We start from the raw sequence: 25,885 nt of genomic DNA on the forward strand, positions 1-25,885 counted from the left end.
ATTCCAAATGAAACTGCTTATTTGAGCATTATTATTGCAGACTATGATTGTAGTAGTGTTTTGGAAATACTTCAGGGTGAACTCTTTATTTACCTCTCTAAATATGATCATGAAAATGAATGGTTGAAAAACGATTAGAACCACTTCCCTTTATGACACGTCCGCGCTGGGTATTAGTGGACCGCTGAGGATGCTGGCTGCGCTGTGCCAGCGAGATGAGATTGAGCATGCGCAGCAGCAACACCATCAGGACCAGAGGACTGTCGGAAGCCTGCGAAGCGGTGCGAAAAAATGGTGCATGTAAACACGTTGATGGAGAGTTCTATTTATGCTCTGACTGCGTGCGGTATGTTTACATCTGAAGAAGAATAGCGTGTGTCAACGGGTTATTACGAGGAAACAACTGGGAAGGTCGTTACGCGCGCCAGACGCCGACGCTGCGTAAAAACGGATGAAACGTTAGCAACACGGATGCGACGACAATAATAGCTTACATATATTTATTTATTTATTATTCCGGGAAGACGTTTACACCTGCCGTTCTTTGGGGGGGAAATACATTAACAGTCTTTTGCAGTATATGTCATCCCATGTGACGGGCTTTCATGGTTAAATGGTCGCTGGCGCCTAGTAGTGGGATGCACATCAGTGTCCTGCCCTACTCCTTCTCCGTCGCAATGGCCGCTCTATATCAGGTCACGGACGTGTCCTCTCCGGATAAATTTCTGGCCCTGAAAGACGTGAGGGAGGTGAAGGAGGAGACTACTCTGGATGAAAAGCTCTTCCTACTGGCCTGTGAGAAAGGTGAGTTATTTTAGGCTTCTAGGTGGATTCATTTATCAAACGAAAAAGTAAGTATATGATGTTATTAACATGGCATTAGAAAAACACGTGACTTTATGACAGCGTGTTGTAACATGTTGTTTAAGAAAAGGTGTAAACATGTAGCGTTTTATTATTTGAAACACTTCATGTCATATCACACCATTATTACCAACAGTCATCCTCTCTTGCCTTATGATGGATGAGTGAGTATACTTTGGATGAATGCCTACTGCAGCAGCCTGCATGTAGCTACACTGGAAGTTTGTCCACAGGGTTGAGTTTTATTTAACCTAGTGGAGCTATATGCTCTTGTGTAGAGCTATGTGAAGCTATATGCTCTTGTGTAGAGCTATGTGAAGTTATATGCTCTTGTGTAGAGCTATGTGAAGCTATATGCTCTTGTGTAGAGCTATGTGAAGCTATATGCTCTTGTGTAGAGCTATGTGAAGCTATATGCTCTTGTGTAGAGCTATGTGAAGCTATATGCTCTTGTGTAGAGCTATGTGGAGCTATATGCTCTTGTGTAGAGCTATGGGAAGCTATATGCTCTTGTGTAGAGCTATGTGAAGCTATATGCTCTTGTGTAGAGCTATGTGAAGCTATATGCTCTTGTGTAGAGCTATGTGAAGCTATATGCTCTTGTGTAGAGCTATGTGAAGCTATATGCTCTTGTGTAGAGCTATGTGGAGCTATATGCTCTTGTGTAGAGCTATGTGAAGCTATATGCTCTTGTGTAGAGCTATGGGAAGCTATATGCTCTTGTGTAGAGCTATGTGGAGCTATATGCTCTTGTGTAGAGCTATGGGAAGCTATATGCTCTTGTGTAGAGCTATGTGGAGCTATATGCTCTTGTGTAGAGCTATGTGAAGCTATATGCTCTTGTGTAGAGCTATGGGAAGCTATATGCTCTTGTGTAGAGCTATGTGGAGCTATATGCTCTTGTGTAGAGCTATGTGAAGCTATATGCTCTTGTGTAGAGCTATGTGAAGCTATATGCTCTTGTGTAGAGCTATTTGAAGCTATATGCTCTTGTGTAGAGCTATGTGGAGCTATATGCTCTTGTGTAGAGCTATGTGGAGCTATGCTCTTATGTAAGCTTTGTCATCCTTTTGCTAGCCTGTGACAAATACTATATATTTACTGCATTCTGTATTCTGTTATCCAGGCCAAGTTGAACACACACACACACACACACACACACACACACACACACACACACACACACACACACACACACACACACACACACAGATATCAAACACATGTACATAATTCCCATGAGAGGAGGGGTATAAAGACAAATCATTTCCATGTGTCAGAAGCAAGGAGCTATGATAGTCATAACAGTATCCCAATGAAATGAGAGAGTATTTGAAATCAATGACAAGTGAAGCTGAGGTGGATGTTTTTATAGGGGCCAGCAGGTTGTCCCAGAGAGTCTCACCATATAAAGCCAGTATAAACATGGCTCAACAGACTATCTTTGTCCTTTGATGGCGATTGTTATTGTTACATTAAGCTGGGAGTGTAGGGTGCTGGAGTGTTGGAGTGGAGCCTACTCTCTGTGTGCAGAGTGTATTCTGCGTCTCTCTCTGTGCATCTGCGTCCCACTCTCTTTCTGTGTGTGTGTATGTGTGTGTGTGCGTGGGTGCACCCATGTGTGTGTGTGCATTCGTGTGTGTCTCTGTGTTCTTTTCTTTCTTTGTGTGCGTGTGTGTGTTTTTCTTCTTCTTCTGTGTGTGCATTTTTGTGTGTGTGTTTCTGTGTGTGCGTATGAGTGCGTGTGCATTTTTATTTGCGTGTGTGTGTTGTGCTCTAATGTCACACTGTTCCAGGTGACTACTACATGGTGAAGAGACTGCTGGAGGAGAAGACAGAGCTCAATATCAACTGTGTAGATGTGCTGGGGAGAGACGCTGTCACCATCTCTATAGAGAACCAAAACCTGGACATCCTTAAGCTTCTGCTGGAGCACGGCTGCCAGGTAACACACACATACACACACACACACACACACACACACACACACACACACACACACACACACACACACAGAGAGCAAGATGCTTCACACAATGTGGCCTCTGGCCCTGCGCTGTTGACTATTTTACTATAACTATCCTGACTCTATTCTCTGTTGTTGTGTCTGTGTTTGGTCCAGGCTCTCTCTCTCTAACCTGGTCCTGATGTTGTGTTTGGTCCAGGCTCTCTCTCTCTCTAATCTGGTCCTGTTGTTGTGTTTGGTCCAGGCTCTCTCCCTCTCTAACCTGTTCCTGTTGTTGTGTTTGGTCCAGGCTCTCTCTCTCTAACCTGGCCCTGATGTTGTGTTTGGTCCAGGCTCTCTCTCTCTCTAATCTGGTCCTGTGTCTGTGTTTGGTCCAGGCTCTCTCTCTCTAACCTGGTCCTGATGTTGTGTTTGGTCCAGGCTCTCTCTCTCTCTAACTTGGTCCTGTTGTTGTGTTTGGTCCAGGCTCTCTCCCTCTCTAACCTGTTCCTGTTGTTGTGTTTGGTCCAGGCTCTCTCTCTCTCTCTCTCTCTCTCTCTCTCTCTCTCTCTCTCTCTGTCTCTGTCTCTGTCTCTGTCTCAGTCTCTCTCTCTCTCTCTGTCTCTCTCTCTCTGTCTCTCTCTCTCTCTCTCTCTCTCTCTCTCTCTCTCTCTCTCTCTCTCTCTCTAACCTGGTCCTGTTGTTGTGTTTGGTCCAGGCTCTCTCTCTCTCTCTTTCTCTCTCTCTCTCTCTCTCTCTCTAACCTGGTCCTGTTGTTGTGTTTGGTCCAGGCTCTCTCTCTCTCTCTCTCTCTCTCTCTCTCTCTCTCTAACCTGGTCCTGTTGATGTGTTTGGTCCAGGCTCTCTCTCTCTCTCTCTCTCTCTCTCTCTCTCTCTCTCTCTCTCTCTCTCTCTCTCTCTCTCTCTCTCTCTCTCTCTCTAACCTGGTCCTGTTGTTGTGTTTGGTCCAGGCTCTCTCTCTCTCTCTCTCTCTCTCTCTCTCTCTCTCTCTCTCTCTCTCTCTCTCTCTCTCTCTCTAACCCGGTCCTGTTGTTGTGTTTGGTCCAGGCTCTCTCTCTCTCTCTCTAACCTGGTCCTGTTGTTGTGTTTGGTCCAGGCTCTCTCTCTCTCTCTCTAACCCGGTACTGTTGTTGTGTCTGTGTTTGTCCTAGGCAACAGATGCTCTGTTAGTGGCCATTGACTCGGAGGTGGTGGGAGCTGTGGACATCCTCCTCAACCATCACCCCAGGAGGTCCTCTAAGCCCTCCATCGCTGTTAGTCTCTTCTCTTCTCCACCATTGTAATACTTATGATAATAAATTGATTATTACCTGCCACAGCCAAGTGACTCTCCTGACCCTGTATTTTAGAGCAAAAAGTATATTACATCATCAGGACAACTGAACGCTTTTAGAGGGTTAAAGACTGCATCAATAACAACAAGCCTCTTCTCCTTTCCTCTCTCTCTCTCTGTCAGAAACTGATGCAGCGCATCCAGAACCCCGAGTACTCCACCACCATGGACGTGGCTCCAGTGATCCTGGCGGCCCATAGGAACAACTATGAGATACTGACCATGTTGCTGAAGCAGGATATCTCCCTGCCCAGGCCTCACGCTGTGGGCTGCGAGTGTACTCTCTGTAATGCCAAGAACAAGAAGGACAGCCTACGGCACTCCAGGTAAGATCCTGTAGAACACACACACACACACACACACACACACACACACACACACAGACACACAGACACACACTCTCTCTCTCTCTCTTTCTCTGGGAAGGATAGAATAACCAAGTAAGTATTCACTACTCCTATCCACAGCGAACCACTAAGGGGGACCACTAAGGGGGAGGCGGTGTGTCTGCCATGTGACCATGGATGTGTTCGAGAGTGTGTGTGTAGGTACACACCTCTTTGTAAAACTAATAACGTTTCCTGGGCTACCTTCAAAGGACACTTGTTTGGACGTTTTGTCCTTGCTCTGGTATTCTGGAATCTGGAAAATAGAAGGAAATCCACGTATGGTGTCAAGAAGGTGTCTGTTCGCTAAAGGTTATTGTAAGGTGCTGACCTGTTGACAGTGGTAGAGCGTTTGGGAGACAACCCCATCATACATCATCTCCCTTTTCTGGGTTGACTGGTTGCATCTGAAATGGCGCCCTATTCTCTATGCAGTGCACTACTTTTGACCAGGGCCCATAGGACTCCCCTATATAGTAGTGCACTATATAGGGAACAGGGTGCCATTTAGGCAGGGTTAGCCTCTAGTTGCACAGGTGACATGTTGGTAGAAATTAGGTAAAACGGATTTCAGTTTCCCTGCAATAAAATCCCCAGCCACTGGAAGGTCCTTCCCCAAAGATTATCCAACTTTAATAAACACTGGGAGGCAAGATCTACAGCAGTGGTGTAGCCTACGGGCAATACGGATATCATGTATTATTGATATCTAGGCTACAATGATGTGAATCACACTGCTGCTCTCTCATTCAGCTATTTGCACCTTACGGATTGTGGATGTTGGGAATGTGGATGGCTGTTCACAGATGTACACAGATTGTACAAAACATGAGTAACACCTTCCAAATATTGAGTTTCAACAACCTTTTGCCCTCATAACAGTCTCAATTCATCGGGGCATGAACTTTACAAGGAGTCAAAAGCAATCCACTGGGATGCTGGATCATGTTGACTCCAATGCTTCCCACAGTTGTTTCAAGTTGACTGGATGTCCTTTGGGTGGTGGACCATTCTTGATACACACGGGAAACTGTTGAACGTGAAAAACCCAGCAGCATTGCAGTTCTTGACACACTCAAACCGTTGCTCCTGGCATCTACTACCATACCCTGTTCAAAGGCACTTAAATACAGTATTTTGTCTTGCCGATTCACCCTCTGAATGGCACACATACACAATCCATGTCTCAATTGTCTCAAGGCTTAAAAATGCTTTAACCTGTCTCCTCCCCTTCACCTACACGGATTAAAGTGGATTTAAGTTATATCAATAAGGGATCATAGCTTTCACCTGGATTCACCTGGTCAGTCTGTGTCATGGAAAGACCAGGTGTTCTTAATGTTTTGTACACTCAGTGTATGTGTATTTTCACCCAATATGAGTTGAATTGAAGAAGTTTTAGATGCCTATCAATCGTTGTTTTTGCGAACGGGGGTGTATCCATTAAGGAAACCGTTTACTGTTGAAGAACCAAACAGAAGAAAACAGATCAAAATTTGAGTTTATTTTGGACAAATTCAGGTAGGTCTCACCCCTTTTCATTCCGTTCACTTACGTTTAAGAAATGTTTTGCAACAGAATCGGCGTAATGAATGTGCCCCTTTGGACAGCCAGAATAAAATGCGCTCTTGCAACAGCCGCATAGTGCGGATCTCAGCCTATGGAATAAAAGTTCTCCTCCCTTCTAAACTTGTGCTCCATACTGTCAAAAACTAGTTTAATTTAAGAAGAGCACGAGTGGAGCTTTTATTCCTCAATCAAGTGCTGATTGAAAATAAGTGCCATAGGCCTAACAGACACATGCTCAAACTCGCAGACTTTTGATAGACTTAGACTGCTGCAAATGATCAAGATATCAAAGTGTCACCAAGAAAAATGTAAACAGTAGGTCTCTATAGCAAATGCAGGATATGGCATATATCTTTCAAATGCAAAAACCTCTGTATTCAAAGAGCAGCGTTTATTTTTCACCTCAAATCAATGAGCCCAATCACTCCTCCAGGACAACAAAATCATAAACCACAAGGTAGGATAATTAGTCCTTACTTTTAGGGTTACGCTCAGGTTAAACCATTTGGCTTATCTATATTTCCATATTTCCATGTCCTTCTTTTGAAGATGAATTGGAATGACTGGAAATCTGACAGATTGTTTATTTTCATTTGAATAAAACCTAATCATAGTATTATCTGTAATAGAAAGCAATGGGTTAGAAGAAGCCTACATAACCAAACCTTAAAGTAAAATGTAACGTCCATTTATGGCCTGCTATATGAACTTTAACATTGATTTATCCTGCAATGGATGTTGTTCAAATTGGTAATATTCATTTTTGTCTTCTTCTAATGCCTTTTAAACAGGTTGACACTTATTGGGATGAGTCTTGTCCTTGATTCAGAACTGAGAAGTTTCCTCTAGATGGGCCAGCTGCAGAGTCAAAATTGCAAATATTGTAAAAATGTATGAAGACAAAATGTTGCTTTTTGGTCTTAATTTAAGGAAGGGTAAGGCATTATGGGTTGGCAGTGTGGTTAATGTTAGAGTTAAGGTTATGTTTAAAACTCTGCAGAGCTGCCTTTAGAACAAGATTCATTATGAAAAATGCAACTTTGTGCCTCTTAAGGGGAAAATAATCTAGAAGTAACTGAAAGTAATCCGATTAAATTACTGAGTTTGGGTAATCCAAAAGTTATGTTACTGATTACACTTTTGGACAGGTAACTAGTAACTGTAATGGACTGCATTTAGAAAGTAACCTACCCAACCCTCCATTTTGGACACAATGACTGACTCCACTGACCAGAGCTGGATGACTTGTCTTGTCTTGTCTTTCACAGACATTAGGAAAAACTTAACACTCTTATCTTTGAAGCAATAGGACCATTTCTGGGTTTCTGTTTAGAAGTATTAGCAGGAATCAATGCGATGTTCTGCTTGGTGTTTATATTCTAACTGTGTGACAGAGGCCTCCCACACAGCCCACTGTGAATCAGCACACAGATCACAACAGCATGTCGATGGGAATAAGTTTTAAATAGATACAGAACAAGGAACAAGAAGGAGTTTTAAATAGGTACAGAACAAGGAACAAGAAGTCAAATGATGTAAACTTTTAGAAACAGCTTTGTGACTCTCTTGTCTTCTCTCTCTCTTTCTTTCTCTCTCTCTCTTTCTTTCTTTCTTTCTTTCTCTCTCTCTCTCTCTCTCTCTCTCTCTCTCTCTCTCTCTCTCTCTCTCTCTCTCCCTCTATCTCCCCCTCCCTCCCTCCCTCCACCTACTCTTCCTTCCCTCTTGCTTTCTTTCTCCCTTTCTCCTTCCTTTCTCCTTTTCTTCATCCCCTTCCTACCTCCTTCTCCCACAACTCTCTCCCTCCTTACCTCAACCTCCTCTCACTCTCCTCCCTCCCTGGCTCCCCTACGAACCCCCCAGGTTTCGTCTGGACATCTACAGGTGCCTGGCCAGCCCGTCTTTGATTATGCTGACCGAGGAGGACCCCATCCTCAGGGCCTTTGAGCTGAGTGCAGACCTCAGGGAGCTCAGCCTGGTCGAGGTGGAGTTCAGGTACGCCACACACACACAGACACACACAAACATCAGGTGAGTTCAGGTACGCCACAGATACACACACACAAACATCAGGTGAGTTCAGGTACGCCACACACACACACACAAACATCAGGTGAGTTCAGGTACACCACAGACACACACACACAAACATCAGGTGAGTTCAGGTACGCCACGCACACACACAAACATCAGGTGAGTACAGGTACGCCTCACACACACACAAACATCACTTGAGTTCAGGTACGCCACACACACACACACAAACATCAGGTGAGTTCAGGTACGCCACAGACACACACACACAAACATCAGGTGAGTTCAGGTACGCCACACACACACACACAAACATCAGGTGAGTTCAGGTACGCCACACACACACACAAACATCAGGTGAGTTCAGGTACGCCACACACACACACAAACATCAGGTGAGTTCAGGTACGCCACACACACACACACACACACACAGACACACACAAACATCAGGTGAGTTCAGGTATGCCACACACACACACAAACATCAGGTGAGTTCAGGTACGCCACACACACACACAAACATCAGGTGAGTTCAGGTACGCCACACACACAAACATCAGGTGAGTTCAGGTACGCCACACACACACACACAGACACACACAAACATCAGGTGAGTTCAGGTACGTCACACACACACACACAGACACACACAAACATCAGGTGAGTTCTAGCAGGAAACTCAAAGGCAGGGATCATCAACTTAAAATAATATATATATATATATATATATATATATATATATATATATCCGATTAAGATATTATATATTAAATATTATATATATCTCTTAATCGGATGGTCGGGGGCCGCAAGAAGCCAAAACAGATAATATTAGATTTCAAACCTTCCTCACATTTGTATACAAACACATGCAAGTCTCTCTATTATGCGTGAGAATACATTGGAACAGATTTCCTGGTGTTTTTTACAGTCTTTTATGTCCAACAATGAAGATTGGGGGGTTGACAGTTAGGGAACCCTGCTCAATGGCTTCCTTCCATCAGGGGTGTAAAGTGCTTAAGTAAAAATACTTTAAAGTAAGTACTAATTAAGTAGTTTGGATGGTATCTGTACTCTACTATTTATATTTTTGACATCATTGACTTTGTAAATGATGTTGGAGTGTGTCCCTGGCTACCAGTAAATAAAAAATAAATATGTGCCGTCTGGTTTGCTTAAGATAAGGAATTTGAAATGATTTATTTACTTTTGATACTTCAGTATATTTAAAACCAAACACCTTTAGACTTTTACTGAAGTAGTATATTACTGGGTGAGTATGATAATTGTGTACTTTTTCCACCACTGCCTTCTTGTCACGACTTCTACCGAAGGTAACTCCTCTCCCTGTTCGGGCGGCGCTCGGCGCTCGGCGTCGCGGTCTACTAGCCACTACCGATCCCTTTTTCTTTTTCTGGTTGTTTTGTCTGTGTTCCTTTTCACACCTGGTTTCCAATTGCTTTGATTTCTGTGGGTATATAGGGCACCTGTTACCTGCCGTAATTCGTGCAGGATTAGACTTGTGTGTATTGCGTTCGATGGTATTTGATGTTTGTTGTTTTTTCGCTATTACGCACGTGTATGTAAAGTGTCGGAACTGTGTTAGTTCCTCCGTGTGTTTGCACGATTATTCGAGAGCGTAGTTTTGGGATTTTTGTTCTGTGCCGTTTGCATTGCTGGACTATATTATTAAACACGCTCCTCAGACATCCCTGCTCTCCTGCGCCTGACTCCTACACCTCTCACCAAGACGCATGTTATCACACTTCTATAGCCTTCTATAAGGGCTTGCTGTGTTTCTGTCCTATGACTGGTTTATGGCTGCATAGCTACTAGTTTCTCAATTAATTGAAGCTAAAAGACTGACCGATGTTACTGATTGGACTATCCTGGCTAAATAAATTCAATGGAATGATTTTACTTAAAGCTGGAATACGTAAAGGGGGAAACAGCGCCACAGTTCACACGAGCACCTGTGTTATTGTTTTTGTTTTGTTAATGGAACGGAGGAGAGGAGCATCCAGTATTGTGCTAAAAAAAAAAGTCACACCTGCAATGACGTCAGAGGGAAAAAAAACTGTATTTGTTGTTTGCAGTAACTTCTTTGTTTTTGTAATATCCCAAACAGACATAGGAGATGCGCAGCTACGGATTTCAGCTTTAAGCCGTTTTACTCATTCTGTGTGTCTTTTCTTCCTCTTCATCATCGTCAAATAAAATCAAATCAAATCTATTTCTTACATCAGCTGATATATCAAACTGCTGTACAGAAACCCAGCCTTAAACCCAAACATCAAGCAATGCAGGTGTAGAAGCACGGTGGCTAGGAAAAACCTAGAGAGAGGAACCAGGCTATGAGGGGTGGCCAGTCCTCTTCTGGCTGTGCTGGGTGGAGATTATAACAGAACATGGCTAAGATGTTCAAATGTTCATAAATGACCAGCATGGTCAAATAATAATAATCACAGTAGTTGTCGAGGGTGCAGCAAGTCAGCACCTCAGGAGTAAATGTCAGTTGGCTTTTCATAGCCGATCATTAAGAGTATCTCTACCACTCCTGCTGTCTCTAGAGAGTTGAAAACAGCAGGTCGGGGACAAGTAGGACGTCCGGTGAACAGGTTAGGATTCCATAGCCGCGTGCAGAACAGTTGAAACTGGAGCAGCAGCACGGCCAGGTGGACTGGGGACAGCAAGGAGTCATCATGCCAGGTAGTCCTGAGGCATGGTCCTAGGGCTCAGGTCCCCCGAGAGAAAGAGAGAAAGAGAGAATTAGAGAGATCATACTTAAATTCACACAGGACACCGGATAAGACAGGAGAAATACTCCAGATATAACAGACTGACCCTAGACCCCCGACACATAAATTACTGCAGCGTGAATACTGGAGGCTGAGACAAGAGGGGTCGGGAGACACTGTGGCCCCGTCCGACGATACCCCCAGACAGGGCCATACAGGCAGGATATAACCCCACCCACTTTGCCAAGCATAGCCCCCACACCACTTGAGGGATATCTTCAACCACCAACTTAACATCCTGAGACAAGGCCTAGTATAGCCCACAAAGATCTACGCCACGGCACAACCCAAGGGGGGGGCGCCAACCCAGACAGGAAGATCACGTCAGTGACTCAACCCACTCAAGTGACGCACCCCTCCTAGGGATGGCATGGAAGAACACCAGTAAGCCAGTGACTCAGCCGCTGTAATAGGGTTAGAGGCAGACAATCCCTGTGGAGAGAGGGGAACCGGCCAGGCAGAGACAGCAAGGGCGGTTCATTGCTCCAGTGCCTTTCCGTTCACCTTCACACTCCTGGGCCAGACACTCAATCATAGGACCTACTGAAGAGATGAGTCTTCAATAAAGACATCAAAGTTGAGACAGAGTCTGCGTCTCTCACATGGGTAGGCAGACCATTCCAGAGAAATAGAGCTCTATAGGAGAAAGCCCTGCCTCCAGCTGTTTGCTTAGAAATTCTAGAGACTGTTAAGAGGCTTGCATCTTGTGACCGTAGCGTACGTGTAGGTATGTACGGCAGGACCAAATCGGAAAGATAGGTAGGAGCAAGCCCATGTAATGCTTTGTAGGTTAGCAGTAAAACCTTGAAATCAGCCCTTGCCTTAACAGGAAGCCAGTGTAGCGAGGCTAGCACTGGAGTAATATGATCAAATCTTTTGTTTCTAGTCAAGATTCTAGCAGCCGTGTTTGATTCTAGCAGCTAACTGGAGTTTATTTAGTGCTTTATCCGGGTAGCCGAAAAGTAGAGCATTGCAGTAGTCTAACCTAGAAGTAACAAAAGCATGGATTCATTTCTCTGCATCATTTTGGACAGAAAGGTTTTTGCAACGTTACGTAGATGAAAAAAAGCTGTCCTTGAAACAGTCTTGATATGTTCGTCAAAAGAGAGATCAGGGTCAAGAGTAACTCAGAGGTCCTTCACAGTTTTATTTGAGACGACTGTACAACCATCAAGATTAATTGTCAAATTCAACAGAAGATCTCTTTGTTTCTTGGGACCTAGAACAAGCATCTCTGTTTTGTCCGAGTTTAAAAGTAGAATATTTGCAGCCATCTACTTCCTTATGTCTGAAACACAGGCTTCCAGCGAGAGCAATTTTGGGGCTTCACCATGTTTCATGTACAGCTGTGTGTCATCTGCATAGCAGTGAAAGTTAACATTATGTTTCCGAATGACAAAATATAAAATATATAGTGAAAACAATAGTGGTCCTAAAACGGAACCTTGAGGAACACTGAAATGTACAGCTGATTTATCAGAGGATAAACCATCCACAGAGACAAACTGTTATCTTTCCAACAGATAAGATCTAAACCAGGCCAGAACTTGTCCATGTAGACCAATTTAGGTTTCCATTCTCTCCAAAAGAATGTGGTAATCGATGGTATCAAAAGCAGCACTAAGGTCTAGGAGCATGAGGACAGATGCAGAGCCTCGGTCTGACGCCATTTAAAAGTCATTTACCACCTTCACAAGTGCAGTCTCAGTGCTATGATGGGGTCTAAAACCAGACTGAAGCGTTTTGTATTGTTTGTCTTCAGGAAGGCAGTGAGTTGTTACGCAACAGCTTTTTCAATTTTTTTTTAGAGGAATGGGAGATTCGAAATAGACCGATAGTTTTTTATATTTTCTGGGTCAAGGTTTGTCTTTATTACTGCCACCTTTAGTGAGTTTGGTACACATCCGGTGGATAGAGAGCCGTTTATTATGTTCAACATAGGAGGGCCAAGCACAGGAAGCAGCTCTTTCAGTAGTTTAGTTGGAACTACTGAAAGAGCTGCTATGTCTTCCTCCTCTTCTCTAATCTCCTCCTCCATTTTCCTTCCCACTCCTCATCCCCTCCTCCCTCTCCTCACCTCTCCTCCTCCTCTTCCTTCTCTCCTCTTCCCGCTTTCCTCTTTCCCCTCTCCTCTTGCCCTTCTCCTCTCCTCTTCCCCCTCTCCTCTCCCCTCTCCCCTCTTCCACCTCTGCTCTCCTCTTCCCCCTCTTCTCCCTCTCCTCTTCCCCCTCTCCTCTCCTCTTCCCCCTCTCCCTCTCCCCTCCTCTTCTCCCTCTGCTCTCCTCTGCTCTCCTCTTCCCCCTCTTCTCCCTCTCCTCTTCTCACTTTCCTCTCCTCTCCTCTTCATGGTTCCAGGAATGACTATGAGGAGCTGGCTAAGCAGTGTAAGATGTTTGCTAAGGATCTCCTGGCCCAGGCACGTAACTCCAGAGAACTGGAGGTGATCCTCAACCACATGGCCAATGAAGACACAGTGGACAAGAGAGGCCTGATGGAGGAACGCATGAACCTCAGCCGACTCAAACTAGCTATCAAGTACAACCAGAAAGAGGTGAGACTCAAAATCACTGGCCATCAAGTACCAGTATGTTCCAGTAATTTATCTAAAGTTTTCCAGAAATCCTTCCTTGGAGGATTCCCAGACATGGGAATTTTGCAACCCTAGGTATTTTGTATTTTATTAGGATCCCCATGAACTGTTGCAAAAGCAGCAGCTATTCTTCCTGGGGTCCATACAAAACATGAAACATTACATAGTACAGAACATTAATAGACAACAGCAGCTCAGTGACAGATATGTAGGCACACATAGCCTACATATCAATACATACACACAAACTATCTAGGTCAAATAGGGGAGAGGCGTTGTGCCGTGAGGTGTATGTTTTTCATATGTTTTTTGAAACCAGGTTTGCTGTTTATTTGAGAAATATAAGATGGAACGGAGTTAATGGCTCTATATAATACTGTACGCTTTCTTGAATTTGTTCTGGATTTAGGTACTGTGAAAAGACCCCTAGTGGCATGTCTGGTGGGGTAAGTGTGTGTGTCAGAGCTGTGTGTAAATTGACTATGCAAAAATGTGGGATTTTCAACACATTGATGTTCCTTATAAAAAGAAGTGATGCAGTCATTCTCTCCTCAACTCTAAGCCAAGAGAGACTGGCATTCATAGTATTTACATCAGCCCTCTTTTTAAAAAGAAGAGCAAGACGTGCCGCTCTGTTCTGGGCCAGCTGCAGATTAACTAGGTCTTTCCTTGCAGCACTGGACCACACGACTTGACAATAATCAAGATTAGACATTACTAGAGACGGCAGATCTTGCTTTTTGGAGTGAGGTGTCAAAAAGCAGAGCATCTCTTTATTACGGGCAAACCTCTCCCCATCTTTACAACCATTGAATCTATATGTTTTGACCATGACAGTTTACAATCTAAGGTAACGCCAAGTAATTTATTCTCCTCAGCTTGTTCAACAGCCACATCATTCATTGCCAGATATAGCTGAGGTCTAGAACTTAGGGAAAGATTTGTACTAAATACAATGCTCTTAGTTGTAGAGATGTTCAGGACCAGTTTATTACTGGCCACACATTCCAAAACAGACTGCAACTCTTTCTTAAGGGTTTCAATGACTTCATTAGCTGTGGTTGTTGATGTATACACATGCTTTACATGGATAGACATGCTTTGTTTAATGCCAGTGGCAGGTCATTGGTAAAAATAGAAAAGAGTAGAGGATGTAGAGAGCTGCCCTGCGGTACACCACACTTTACATGTTTGACATTAGGGAAGCTTCCATTAAAGAAAACTCTTTGAGTTCTATTAAATAGATAGCTCTGAATCCACGATATGGCACATATATTTTTTCAAGAACAAGTTATGGTCAATAATATCAAAGGCTGCACTGAAATCTAACAGTATAGCTCCCAAAATCTTCTTATTACCAATTTCATTACACCAATCATAAGTAATTTGTGTCAGTGCAGTACATGTTGAGTGCCCTTCTCTATAAGCATGCTGAAAGTCTGTGGTTTGTTTTGTTGACAGAGAAATAGCAAACACAATTTTTTCCAACAGTGTTAAGAGCTGGCACCAAGCTTATTGGTCTGCTGTTAGAACCAGCAAAGGCCGATTTCCCACTTTTGGGTAGTGGAATTACTTTGGCTTCCCTCCAGGCCTGAGGACAAAGACTTTCCTCTAGGCTCAGATTAAAAATATGACAGATAGGAGTGGCTATAGAGTCAGCTACCATCCTCAGTAGCTTTCCATCAAGTTGTTAATGCCAGGAGGCTTGTCATTATTGATCGATTACAATAATTTTTCCAACTCTGCCACACTAACTTTACAAAATTCAAATTTACAATGCTTTTCTTTCATTATTAGTTTTTTATGCATGAGTACGATGGCTCACTGTTCGTTGTTGGCATTTCCTGTATTGTGATCACTACATCCAATGGGTACGGATACAGCTTTAGAACAAAGTTCTACAGTATTAGTAAAAATGTGATCGACGTGGCTGAGTGGTGCAGTGGTCTAAGGCACTGCATCGTAGTTGCTAGCTGTGCCGCTAGTGATCCTGGTTCGAGTCCAGACTCTGTCACAGCCGGCCGCGACCGGGAGACCCATGGGGCGGTGCACAATTGGCCCAGCGTTGTGTGGGTTAGTGGAGGGTTTGGCCGGCAGGGATGTTCTTGTTCCATTGCGCTTTAGCGACTCCTGTGGTGGGCCGGGTGCAATGCACGCTGACACGTTCGCCAAGTGTACACAGTGGTGCGGCTGGCTTCCGGGTTAAACGGGCATTGTGTCAAGAAGCAGTGTGGCTTGGTTGGGTCGTGTTTAGGAGGATGCATGGCTCTCGACCTTATCCTCTCCCAAGTTCGTACGGGAGTTGCAGAAATGAGACAAGACTGCAACTACCAATTGGTTACCACAAAATTTGTGAGAAAAAGGGAAAAAAATAAATAAAATGTGATCGATATATTACAGTGGGGCAAAAAAGTATTTAGTCAGCCACCAATTGTGCAAGTTCTCCCACTTAAAAAGATGAGAGAGGCCTGGAATTTTCATCATAGGTACACTTCAACTATGACAGACAAAATGAGATTTTTTTTCTCCAGAAAATAACATTGTAGAATTTTTAATGAATTTATTTGCAAATTATGGTGGAAAATAAGTATTTGGTCAATAACAAAAGTTTATCTCAATACTGTTATATACCCTTTGTTGGCAATGACAGAGGTCAAACGTTTTCACAAGGTTTTTACACACTGTTGCTGGTATTTTGGCCCATTCCTCCATGCAGATCTCCTCTAGAGCAGTGATGTTTTGGGGCTGTTGCTGGGCAACATGGACTTTCAACTCCCTCCAAAGATTTTTTATGGGGTTGAGATCTGGAGACTGGCTAGGCCACTCCAGGACCTTGAAATGCTTCTTACGAAGCCACTCTTTTTTTGCCCGGGCGGTGTGTTTGGGATCATTATCATGCTGAAAGACCCAGCCACGTTTCATCTTCAATGCCCTTGCTGATGGAAGGAGGTTTTCACTCAAAATCTCACGATACATGGCCCCATTCATTCTTTCCTTTACACAGAGCAGTCGTCCTGGTCCCTTTGCAGAAAAACAGCCCCAAAGCATGATGTTTCCACCCCCATGCTTCACAGTAGGTATGGTGTTCTTTGGATGCAACTCAGCATTCTTTGTCCTCCAAACACGACGAGTTGAGTTTTTACCAAAAAGTTATATTTTGGTTTCATCTGACCATATGACATTCTCCCAATCTTCTTCTGGATCATCCAAATGCTCTCTAGCAAACTTCAGACGGGCCTGGACATGTACTGACTTAAGCAGGGGGACACGTCTGGCACTGCAGGATTTGAGTCCCTGGCGGTGTAGTGTGTTACTGATGGTAGGCTTTGTTACTTTGGTCCCAGCTCTCTGCAGGTCATTCACTAGGTCCCCCCGTGTGGTTCTGGGATTTTTGCTCACCGTTCTTGTGATCATTTTGACCCCACGGGGTGAGATCTTGCGTGGAGCCCCAGATCGAGGGAGATTATCAGTGGTCTTGTATGTCTTCCATTTTCTAATAATTGCTCCCACAGTTGATTTCTTCAAACCAAGCTGCTTACCTATTGCAGATTCAGTCTTCCTGGCCTGGTGCAGGTCTACAATTTTGTTTCTGGTGTCCTTTGACAGCTCTTTGGTCTTGGCCATAGTGGAGTTTGGAGTGTGACTGTTTGAGGTTGTGGACAGGTGTATTTTATACTGATAACAAGTTCAAACAGGTGCCATAAATACAGGTAACGAGTGGTGGACAGAGGAGCCTCTTAAAGAAGAAGTTACAGGTCTGTGAGAGCCAGAAATCTTACTTGTTTGTAGGTGACCAAATACTTATTTTCCACCATAATTTGCAAATAAATTCATAAAAAATCCTACAATGGGATTTTCTGGATTTTTAAAATCTTTTCTCATTTTGTCGGTCATAGTTGAAGTGTACCTATGATGAAAATTACAGGCCTCTCTCATCTTTTTAAGTGGGAGAACTTGCACAATTGGTGGCTGACTAAATACTTTTTTGCCCCACTGTATGTAGATGATCTTGTTCCTGTAGTGTTTGTGAACACCATGGTAGGTTGATTAATAACCTGAACCAGATTACAGGCACTGGTTACAGTGAGAAGCTTCCACTTGTGCGGACAGCTTGATGAAAACCAGTCAATATTCAGGTTCCGAAGAAAGTAGACCTGTCTTTTTACATCACTTACACGATCAAGCATTTCACACATATTATTTAGATACTGACCGTTAGCACTTAGTGGCCTATAGAAACCCCCCTAAAGAAAGAGTTCTAGATGTGCCAAGTGAACCTGCAACCACAACGCTTCAATAACACTTGACTTAAGAGGCTCAAAGTGTCAATCAAATAGAAGCAGAAAAAGGTGAGGGAGGGAGGGACCACTCCCTCAAATGTATTAGCATACTGCTCTAGGCTAAACAAATAAAAAATGATGAATAGGTGGAAATGGTTGACAGTTGAAAGCATTTAATGGATTTATAGCAGGCATCATTTATATTTCTATATATACAGAACATACATCATGTGAATTGTTTGGACTCTTTTATTGTAGCCTACACAGACAATAGCAGACTGCTAGGTAAAGAGGGTGATTATAGTGAATTATGAATGACTATTTATCAAACATAAAACGTGAAGTCCACAACATCTGTTTTTCCTGTAGTTGTCTGGTGGAAATATGACCCTGATTTAGCTATGGTCTCTCCAGGCTACATCCAACCGAGGACCGGACCAGCTCAAACCAGAGCAGAGACAGAGAGGCAGAGACAGACTGTTATGAGGGTGGATGTTTGAAGCTGTTCTTTTATTTATAACTGTGCTTGCTCAGCCTGGCAGGTTGTGTTTGGATTATATTTTATATCACAGTGAGGCTCGAGCATGCTGCTACCATTCTGTCTCACATTGAGAAATTATGCTAATAAGAGCTCCTCTGGTACCAGAACCTGGACGAGAGAGAGGAAGAGGGATAGAGAAAGAAAGAGAGAGAGAGAGGGAGAGAGAGAACTTGTGCAGCAGAGCCCTAAACACTTTCTCTTCATAGCCTTGACTGAATCTGTGTTTGATAAACATGCCTCCTATTTCTGTTTTGTGTCAGTGGTGGTATGTGATCACAGAGGATAACATTAGTACAGTTTGTTATGACTGGGAACAAACCATAAAGAGGGGATCAGGCACAGTTTTCCACAGAAAACAAATCCAAGGCAAGACGTGATAAACAAGCACACTGTTGACAATGTGCATGTACTGTATTCTGGAATGAATTACCATTCTGAATAACCCTTTACTTCTTCTCTCTTTGTTTCCCTGTTGACTCCTACATGTCCATCCACATCATTGTTCTGTGGCGCCTCCCACTGTTCCTGCATGGCACCACCTCCTCCCCACCCCCTCCCTACCCCCTCCAGTTTGTGGCCCAGTCCAACTGCCAGCAGTTCCTCAACACCGTCTGGTTCGGCGAGACGGCCAGCTACCGGCGTAAACACACGTGTCTGAAGATGTCCACGGTACTGAGCGTGGCGGTGCTGTGGCCGCTGCTCTCCCTGTGCTACCTAGTGGTGCCGCGCTCCCGCGTGGGCCATATCATCCACACGCCCTTCGTCAAGTTCATCATACACAGTGCCTCCTACTTCACCTTCCTCTTGCTCATCAACCTGTACTCTCTGGTGTACAACGAGGGCAAGAAGAACACCATGGGCCCTGCCCTGGAGATGATCGACTACCTGCTCATACTCTGGATCATAGGTGAGACGTCCTTCCATCTCCTCTCCCCTCCTCTCTTCTCCTGCCCTCTCCCCTTCTTCCCTCTCATCTCCCCTCCTCTAGTGTCCTCTCCCCTTCCCCTTCCCTCCCCTCCGCTCCTGTCTCCTCCTCTCCTCTCATGTCCTCTCCTGTCCTGTCCTCTCCCCTCCTCGCCTTCCTTCTCCACTCCCCTCCTCCCCTCTCCTCCCCTCCGCTCCTCTCCTCTCCCCTCTTCTCCTGTACACTCCCCTCCTATCCTGTCCTATACTCTTCTACCCTGTCCTCTCCCCTTCTCTTCTGGCCTGGCCTGTCCCCTCCCCTCCCTCCCTCCTGTCCCCTCCTCTCCTCTCCTGTCCTGTCCTCTGACCTCCTATCCTGTCCAGTCCTCACCTGTCCTCTCACCTCCTGTCCTGTCCTCTGACCTCCTATCCTGTCCAGTCTCCACCTGTCCTCTCACCTCCTCTCCTGTCCTGTCCTCTGACCTCCTATCCTGTCCAGTCCTCACCTGTCCTCTCACCTCCTCTCCTGTCCTGTCCTCTGACCTATCCTGTCCAGTCCTCACCTGTCCTCTCACCTCCTCTCCTCTCCTGTCCTCTGACCTCCTATCCTGTCCCCTCCTCTCCTCTCCTGTCCTCTGACCTCCTATCCTGTCCAGTCCGCACCTGTCCTCTCACCTCCTATCCAGTCCAGTCCACACCTGTCCCCTCCCCTCCTCTCCTCTCCTGTCCTCTGACCTCCTATCCTGGCCAGTCCCCACCTGTCCTCTCACCTCCTATCCTGTCCAGTCCTCACCTGTCCTCTCCTCTCCTATCCTGTCCTCTCCTATCCTGTCCAGTCCTCACCTGTCCTCTCCGCTCCTGTCCAGTCTTACCTGTCCTCTCCCTGGATCATCATTTTAAATATACAGTGGGGTCTGAAATTATTGACACCCTTGATAAAGATGAGCAATAATAACTGTATAAAATAAATAATACAAGGTAAGGGTCATAATTATTGACACTCAAAGATTCTTATAAATAAAGTGGTCACATTTTTTGCATTTGGTCCTATATTCCTAGCGCGCAATGACTACATCAAGCTTGTGACTGCATTTTTCAGTTCATTTTGGTTGTGATTCAGATGATTTTGTGAGCAATAGAAATGAATGGTAAATAATGTATTATGTCATTCTGGAGTCACTTTTATTGTAAATAAGAATATAATATGTTTCTAAAGACATCTACATGAATGTGGATGCTACCATGATTACAGATCATCCTGAATGAATCGTCAATAATGATGAGAGGGTCAAAGATCAAATCCCCAAGACTTGCTTACCTCTCACCATTACCAATAACAGGGGAGGTTAGCATTTATGGGGGATTATGATCTTTGACCCTCTGTAACTTTCTGTGTCATTATGACTGTCGCGCCCTGACCATAGAGAGCCTTTTTATTCTCTATTTTGGTTAGGTCGGGGTGTGACTAGAGTGGGTGATCTAATGCATGTTGGTCCGAGTATATTTTCAACGACGATCGTGACAGAAGATCCCACCACACCAGGACCAAGCAGCGTGCCCAGGAGGAGATGGCATCCTGGACTTGGGAGGAGATCGAGGAGAGAATATCCTGGACTTGGGAGGAAGTCCCAAGTAAGAAGCAAGATATGAAAGCCTGCCGTGGAAACAGACGGCAGGAGAGAAGGGAGGACAGCGACGACGCCGGGGTTCGCGGCCAGGTAGAAAGCCCAAAAGACAGCCCAAACAATTTTTTTTTAGGGCAGGCACACGGGGTGGTCGCCGGAGCCGAGGAAGGAGCCAGAGACCGTCAGGGAGTCGAAGGAGGAACTCAATGAAAGATTCTGAAGAGAGGTGGTGGCGATGAGACTGCTGCAGAGCGGGCGTGCTGAGGAGCGTGACACCAGTCCAGTGTCATCTGCACCATGCATCTCGCCTCCAGTGGGCCTCCCCTGTCCGGTACGTCCTGTGTCTCCTCCACGCACTCGCCCTGAAGTGTGTGTCACCGTTCCGGCACCATCTGTACCAGCTCTACGCACCAGGTCTCCAGTGCACCTCCACAACCCAGTAAGTCCTGTGCTAGCTCCACGCACTCACCGGGCGGAGTGTGTCATCGTTCCGGCACCATCTGTGCCAGCTCTACGCACCAGGTCTCCAGTGCGCCTCCACAGCCCAGTAAGTCCTGTGCTAGCTCCCCGCACTCACCGTGCGGAGTGTGTCATCGTTCCGGCACTATCTGTGCCAGCTCTACGCACCAGGTCTCCAGTGCGCCTCCACAGACCAGTACGTCCTGTGCCTCCTCCTCGCACTCTCCCTGAAGTGCGTGTCCCCAGTCCGGTACGTCCTGTGCCTGCTCCTCGCACTCTCCCTCAAGTGCGCCTTCCCGGTCAGGTATGTCCTGTGCCTGCTCCCCGCACTCGCCCTGAAGTGCGTGTAACCAGTCCTGTGCCAACTGTGCCGGCCCCACGCATCAGGCCTCCAGTGCGCCTCCCAGTCCAGAGCTTCAGGCGACGTTTCACGTTCCGGAACCTCCTGAGAAGTTTCACGGTCCGGAACCTCCTGCGACGGTCCACGGTCCGGAACCTCCTGCGACGGTCCACGGTCCGAAACCTCCTACGACGGTCCACGGTCCAGAACCTCCAGCTCCAGGGCAGGAGCCTTCCTCTGCGCCAATGCCCAGTCCGAGCACGGCGTCCAGTCCAGCTCCATGGCAGGAGCCCTTCTCTGCGCCGATGCCCAGTCCAGGCACGGCGTGCAGTCCCGCTCCATGGCAGGAGCCTTCCTCTGTGCCGATGTCCAGTCCAGGCACGGCGTCCAGTCCCGCTCCAAGGCCGGAGCCTTCCTCTGTGCTGATGTCCAGTCCAGGCACGGCGTCCAGTCCCGCTCCAAGGCCGGAGCCTTCCTCTGCGCCGATGTCCAGTCCAGGCATGGCATCCAGTCCCGCTCCATGGTAGGAGCCTTCCTCAGCTCCATGGCCAGAGCCTTCTTCGGCGCCGGTGCCCAGTCCGGGTGCGGCGTGCAACCCAGCCCCATGGCCGGGGCCCTCCTCTGCTCCAATGCTCAGTCCTCGCCTTCCTTCCACGGCGTTCTACCTGGCTCCATGGCCAGACTCGTGGTCTGGGCGAGGGCAAAGTCCCGCACCAGAGCCACCACGGATGCTGGCGAATCGACGAGCGGAGTGGGTACTTCGCCCCGCACCGGAGCCGCCACCAACGCTAGACGCCCACCCAGACCCTCCCCTATAGAGTCAGGTTTTGCGGCCGGAGTCCGCACCTTTCGTACTGTCACGCCCTGACCATAGAGAGCCTTTTTATTCTCTATTTCGGTTAGATCGCGGTGTGACTAGGGAGGGTGATCTAGTGTATTTATTTCTATGTTGGCCTGGTATGGTTCCAAATCAGATGCAGCTGTTTATTGTTGTCTCTGATTGGGGATCATATTTAGGCAGCCATTTCCCCACTGTGTTTTGTGGGATCTTGTTTCTGTGTAGCTGCCTGTGAGCACTGCATGAACTTCACTGGTCGTGTATTCTTTATTGTTTTTTGTTCAGTTCTCTTAAAATGAAAAGATGTCGAACCGATTTCACGCTGCTCTTTGGGATGAGTATGATTACAACGACGATCGTGACAATGACTCAGTAATGTCACAATACATTATTTAACATTCATTAGTATTGGCCACAAAATTATCTGAAACACAACCAAAACTAACTGAAAATGCATCCAACAAGCTTGACATAGTCATTGCATTCTAAGAATATGGGACCAAATACTAAACTCTTGGCTACTTTTTTTATACAAATCTTTAGGGGTGTCAATAATTTTGACCCTTACCTTTTTGAGAAGAAAAGTATTACTTGTTAAATAAAATCTCTCTCTCTGAGCAATTGTATTAGTCTAAAATAAAATGTCACATTTTTTGGAGCTTAAAATAAAGGTCAGTATTTGAATTATTTATTTTATACAGTCATTATTGCTGAACTGTATGAAGGGTGTCAATAACTTTGGACCCCATTGTACGTATATTTTTTGGGTGTATTTTCATCTTATTGTGACAGACATAGATGAGGGGCAACGTGTATGTGGTGCGGGCGACAGTGTTACCTGCTAGCCTTAGGCACAGGTAAGAGATCATTTACAGTGCCATCAGAAAGTACTCACACACCTTTTCCATATTTTGTTACATTTGTTACAGTCTGAATTTCAGATGGATTCAATTGAGATTGTTATCTCGCTGGCCTACACACAATACCCCATAATGTCAAAGTGGAATTATATTTTTCAGCGTTTTAAAAAATGTATAAAAAACTGATATCTTAAGTGCTTTTGTTATGGCAAGCCTAAATAAGTTCAGTAGTTAAAATCGGATTAACAAGTCACATAATAAGTTGCATGGACTCACCCTGTGTATAATAATAAATAAAGGTAAAAAAAAATGTTTTAATTTTTTTTTATTGTGTTTAACATTATTTTTCAATGTCTAACTCATCTCTGTACACCACACAAACAATTGTCTGTAAGGTCCCTCAGTCGAGTAGTGAATTTCAAACACAGATTCAACCACAAAGACCAGGGAGGTTTTCCAATGCCTCTCAAAGAGGGGCACCGGTTGGTAGATGAGTAAAAATAAAATAAAAAGCAGTCATTGAATATCCATTTGAGCATGGTGAAGTTATTCATTACATTTTTGGATGTTGTATCATTACACCCAATCACTACAATGATACAGGTGTCCTTCCTAACTCAATTGCTGGAGAGGAAGGAAACCGCTCAGAAATTTCACCATGAGGCCAATGGTGACTTTAAAACAGTTACAGAGTTTAATGGCTGTGATGCAAGAAAACTGAGGATGGATCAACAACATTGTAGTTAATCCACAATACCAAACTAATTGACAGAGTGAAAAGAAAAAAGCCTGTACAGAAAAAAAATATTCCAAAACTTGCGTCCTGTTTTGGCACTAAAGTAATACTGCAATAATGTGGCAAAGCAATTCACTTTTGTCCTGAATACAAAGTGTTATGTTTTGCGGCAAATCCAACATAAAACATCCCTGACTACCACTCTTCAAGCATGGTGGGGGCTGCATCATGTTATGGATATGCTTGTAATCATTAAGGACTGGGGAGTTTTTCAGGATAAAAAAAGAAACTGAATGGAACTAAGCACAGGCAAAATCCTAGAGGAAAACCTGGTTCAGTCTGCTTTCCACCAGACACTGGGAGATGAATTCACCTTTCAGCAGGACAATAACCTAAAACACAAGGCCAAATCTACACTGGAGTTGCTTACCAAGAAGACAGTGAATGTTCCCGAGTGGCTTAAATCTGCTTGAAAAATGGCATGACTTGAAAATGGTTGTCTAGCAATGATCAACAACCAATATGACAGAGTTTGAATAACGTTTTGAAGAATAATGAGCAAATATTATACAATCCAGGTGTGCAAAGCTCTTAGAGACTTACCCAGAAAGACTCAAAGCTGTAATTCTTGCCAACTGTGATTCTAACATGTAGAGACTCAGGAGTGTGAATACTTATGTAAATTAGATATTTCTGGATTTAATTTTCAATACATTTGCAAACATTTCTAAAAATGTTTTCACTTTGTCAATATGGTGTATTATGTGTAGATGGGTGAGAAGAAATATACATTTTGAATTCAGGCTTTAACACAACAAAAGGTGAAGTAAGTGAAGGGATATGAATACTTTCTGAAGGCACTGTATGTAACAGCATAAAAATACAGTTGATGTATGGCATTGGCTCAATTCCAGAAAAAAAAAACTAAAGGTCAGTCCTCATTGGTGGAGTTCAGCAAGCAGGACTTCCTGACTTCTCATTGGGCTAAAACCAGACTAGTGTATAACTTCCTGTATCATTTCCTGCCCTCCTTCTGTGATGATAGAGTTTAGGGTCACACTGTCTTTGGTTAGTCCACAACAGATGCTCTGCAGAAGAGAATTTAATCAAATTAAATAGTAGAGAATAGCAACGCAATGCATTGATTAGCATAGACGAGACAAGACCAGACCAGATTAGAATATGTAGCTGTGCAGTTAGTAACTCAAGACGCAGCATGTCCTCTCTATACCACCCTTTCTGTGCTCTGGTACTGTAACAATCTGTACCAGTCTGCTATCATGATAATGGCGCGTGCGGGAATGGCTGGCATTTTAACCAACTTTTCTATTTTGTGTGTTTTTCTGCATTGTTTGTAACGTATTTTGTACGTAATGTTGCTACTACCGTCTCTTATGACCGAAAATAGTTTCTAGACATCAGAACAGCGATTATGCACCTCCAACTGGACAAACATTTTTTCTTTAATGAGCAACGCAAAGAATGTCCTGCTTCTCCAAGACCAGGTCCATATCCTCGTCATTCGTGTGAAGAAAAGACGGAAATACTGGGGGCAGAGATCAGGGTCCTTTGTGAGAATTTGTTGGTGAGTGGGTAACCCACCTCTACCATCTGTTCTATTGGCCAACGTGAAATCACTGGAGAATAAACTTGATGATCCCCATTCGAGACTATCCTACCAACGGGACATTAAAAACTGTAATATCTTTTTCACCGAGTCATGGCTGAATGACGACACAGATAATATACAGTAGGCTGGCTTC

The 25,885-nt window shown here is 44.8% G+C and overlaps 1 protein-coding gene across 1 annotated transcript in view; it reads left to right on the top strand.

The window, feature by feature from the left end:
• The first annotated feature begins 251 nt into the window (after positions 1–251).
• trpc1 (transient receptor potential cation channel, subfamily C, member 1) overlaps positions 252–25,885 on the top strand; it is a 41,353-nt gene continuing 15,719 nt past the window's right edge. The window contains 7 exon segments of the mRNA NM_001185053.1: positions 252–804; positions 2,661–2,809; positions 3,982–4,083; positions 4,287–4,489; positions 7,979–8,110; positions 13,306–13,501; positions 18,932–19,268. Coding sequence (NP_001171982.1) covers positions 678–804; positions 2,661–2,809; positions 3,982–4,083; positions 4,287–4,489; positions 7,979–8,110; positions 13,306–13,501; positions 18,932–19,268 — 1,246 coding nt within the window. The 5' untranslated portion in view covers positions 252–677.

Source organism: Oncorhynchus mykiss, chromosome 11 (assembly GCF_057628025.1).
Source record: "Oncorhynchus mykiss isolate SJ-2025 chromosome 11, ASM5762802v1, whole genome shotgun sequence".
Taxonomy (NCBI): Eukaryota; Metazoa; Chordata; class Actinopteri; order Salmoniformes; family Salmonidae; genus Oncorhynchus; species Oncorhynchus mykiss.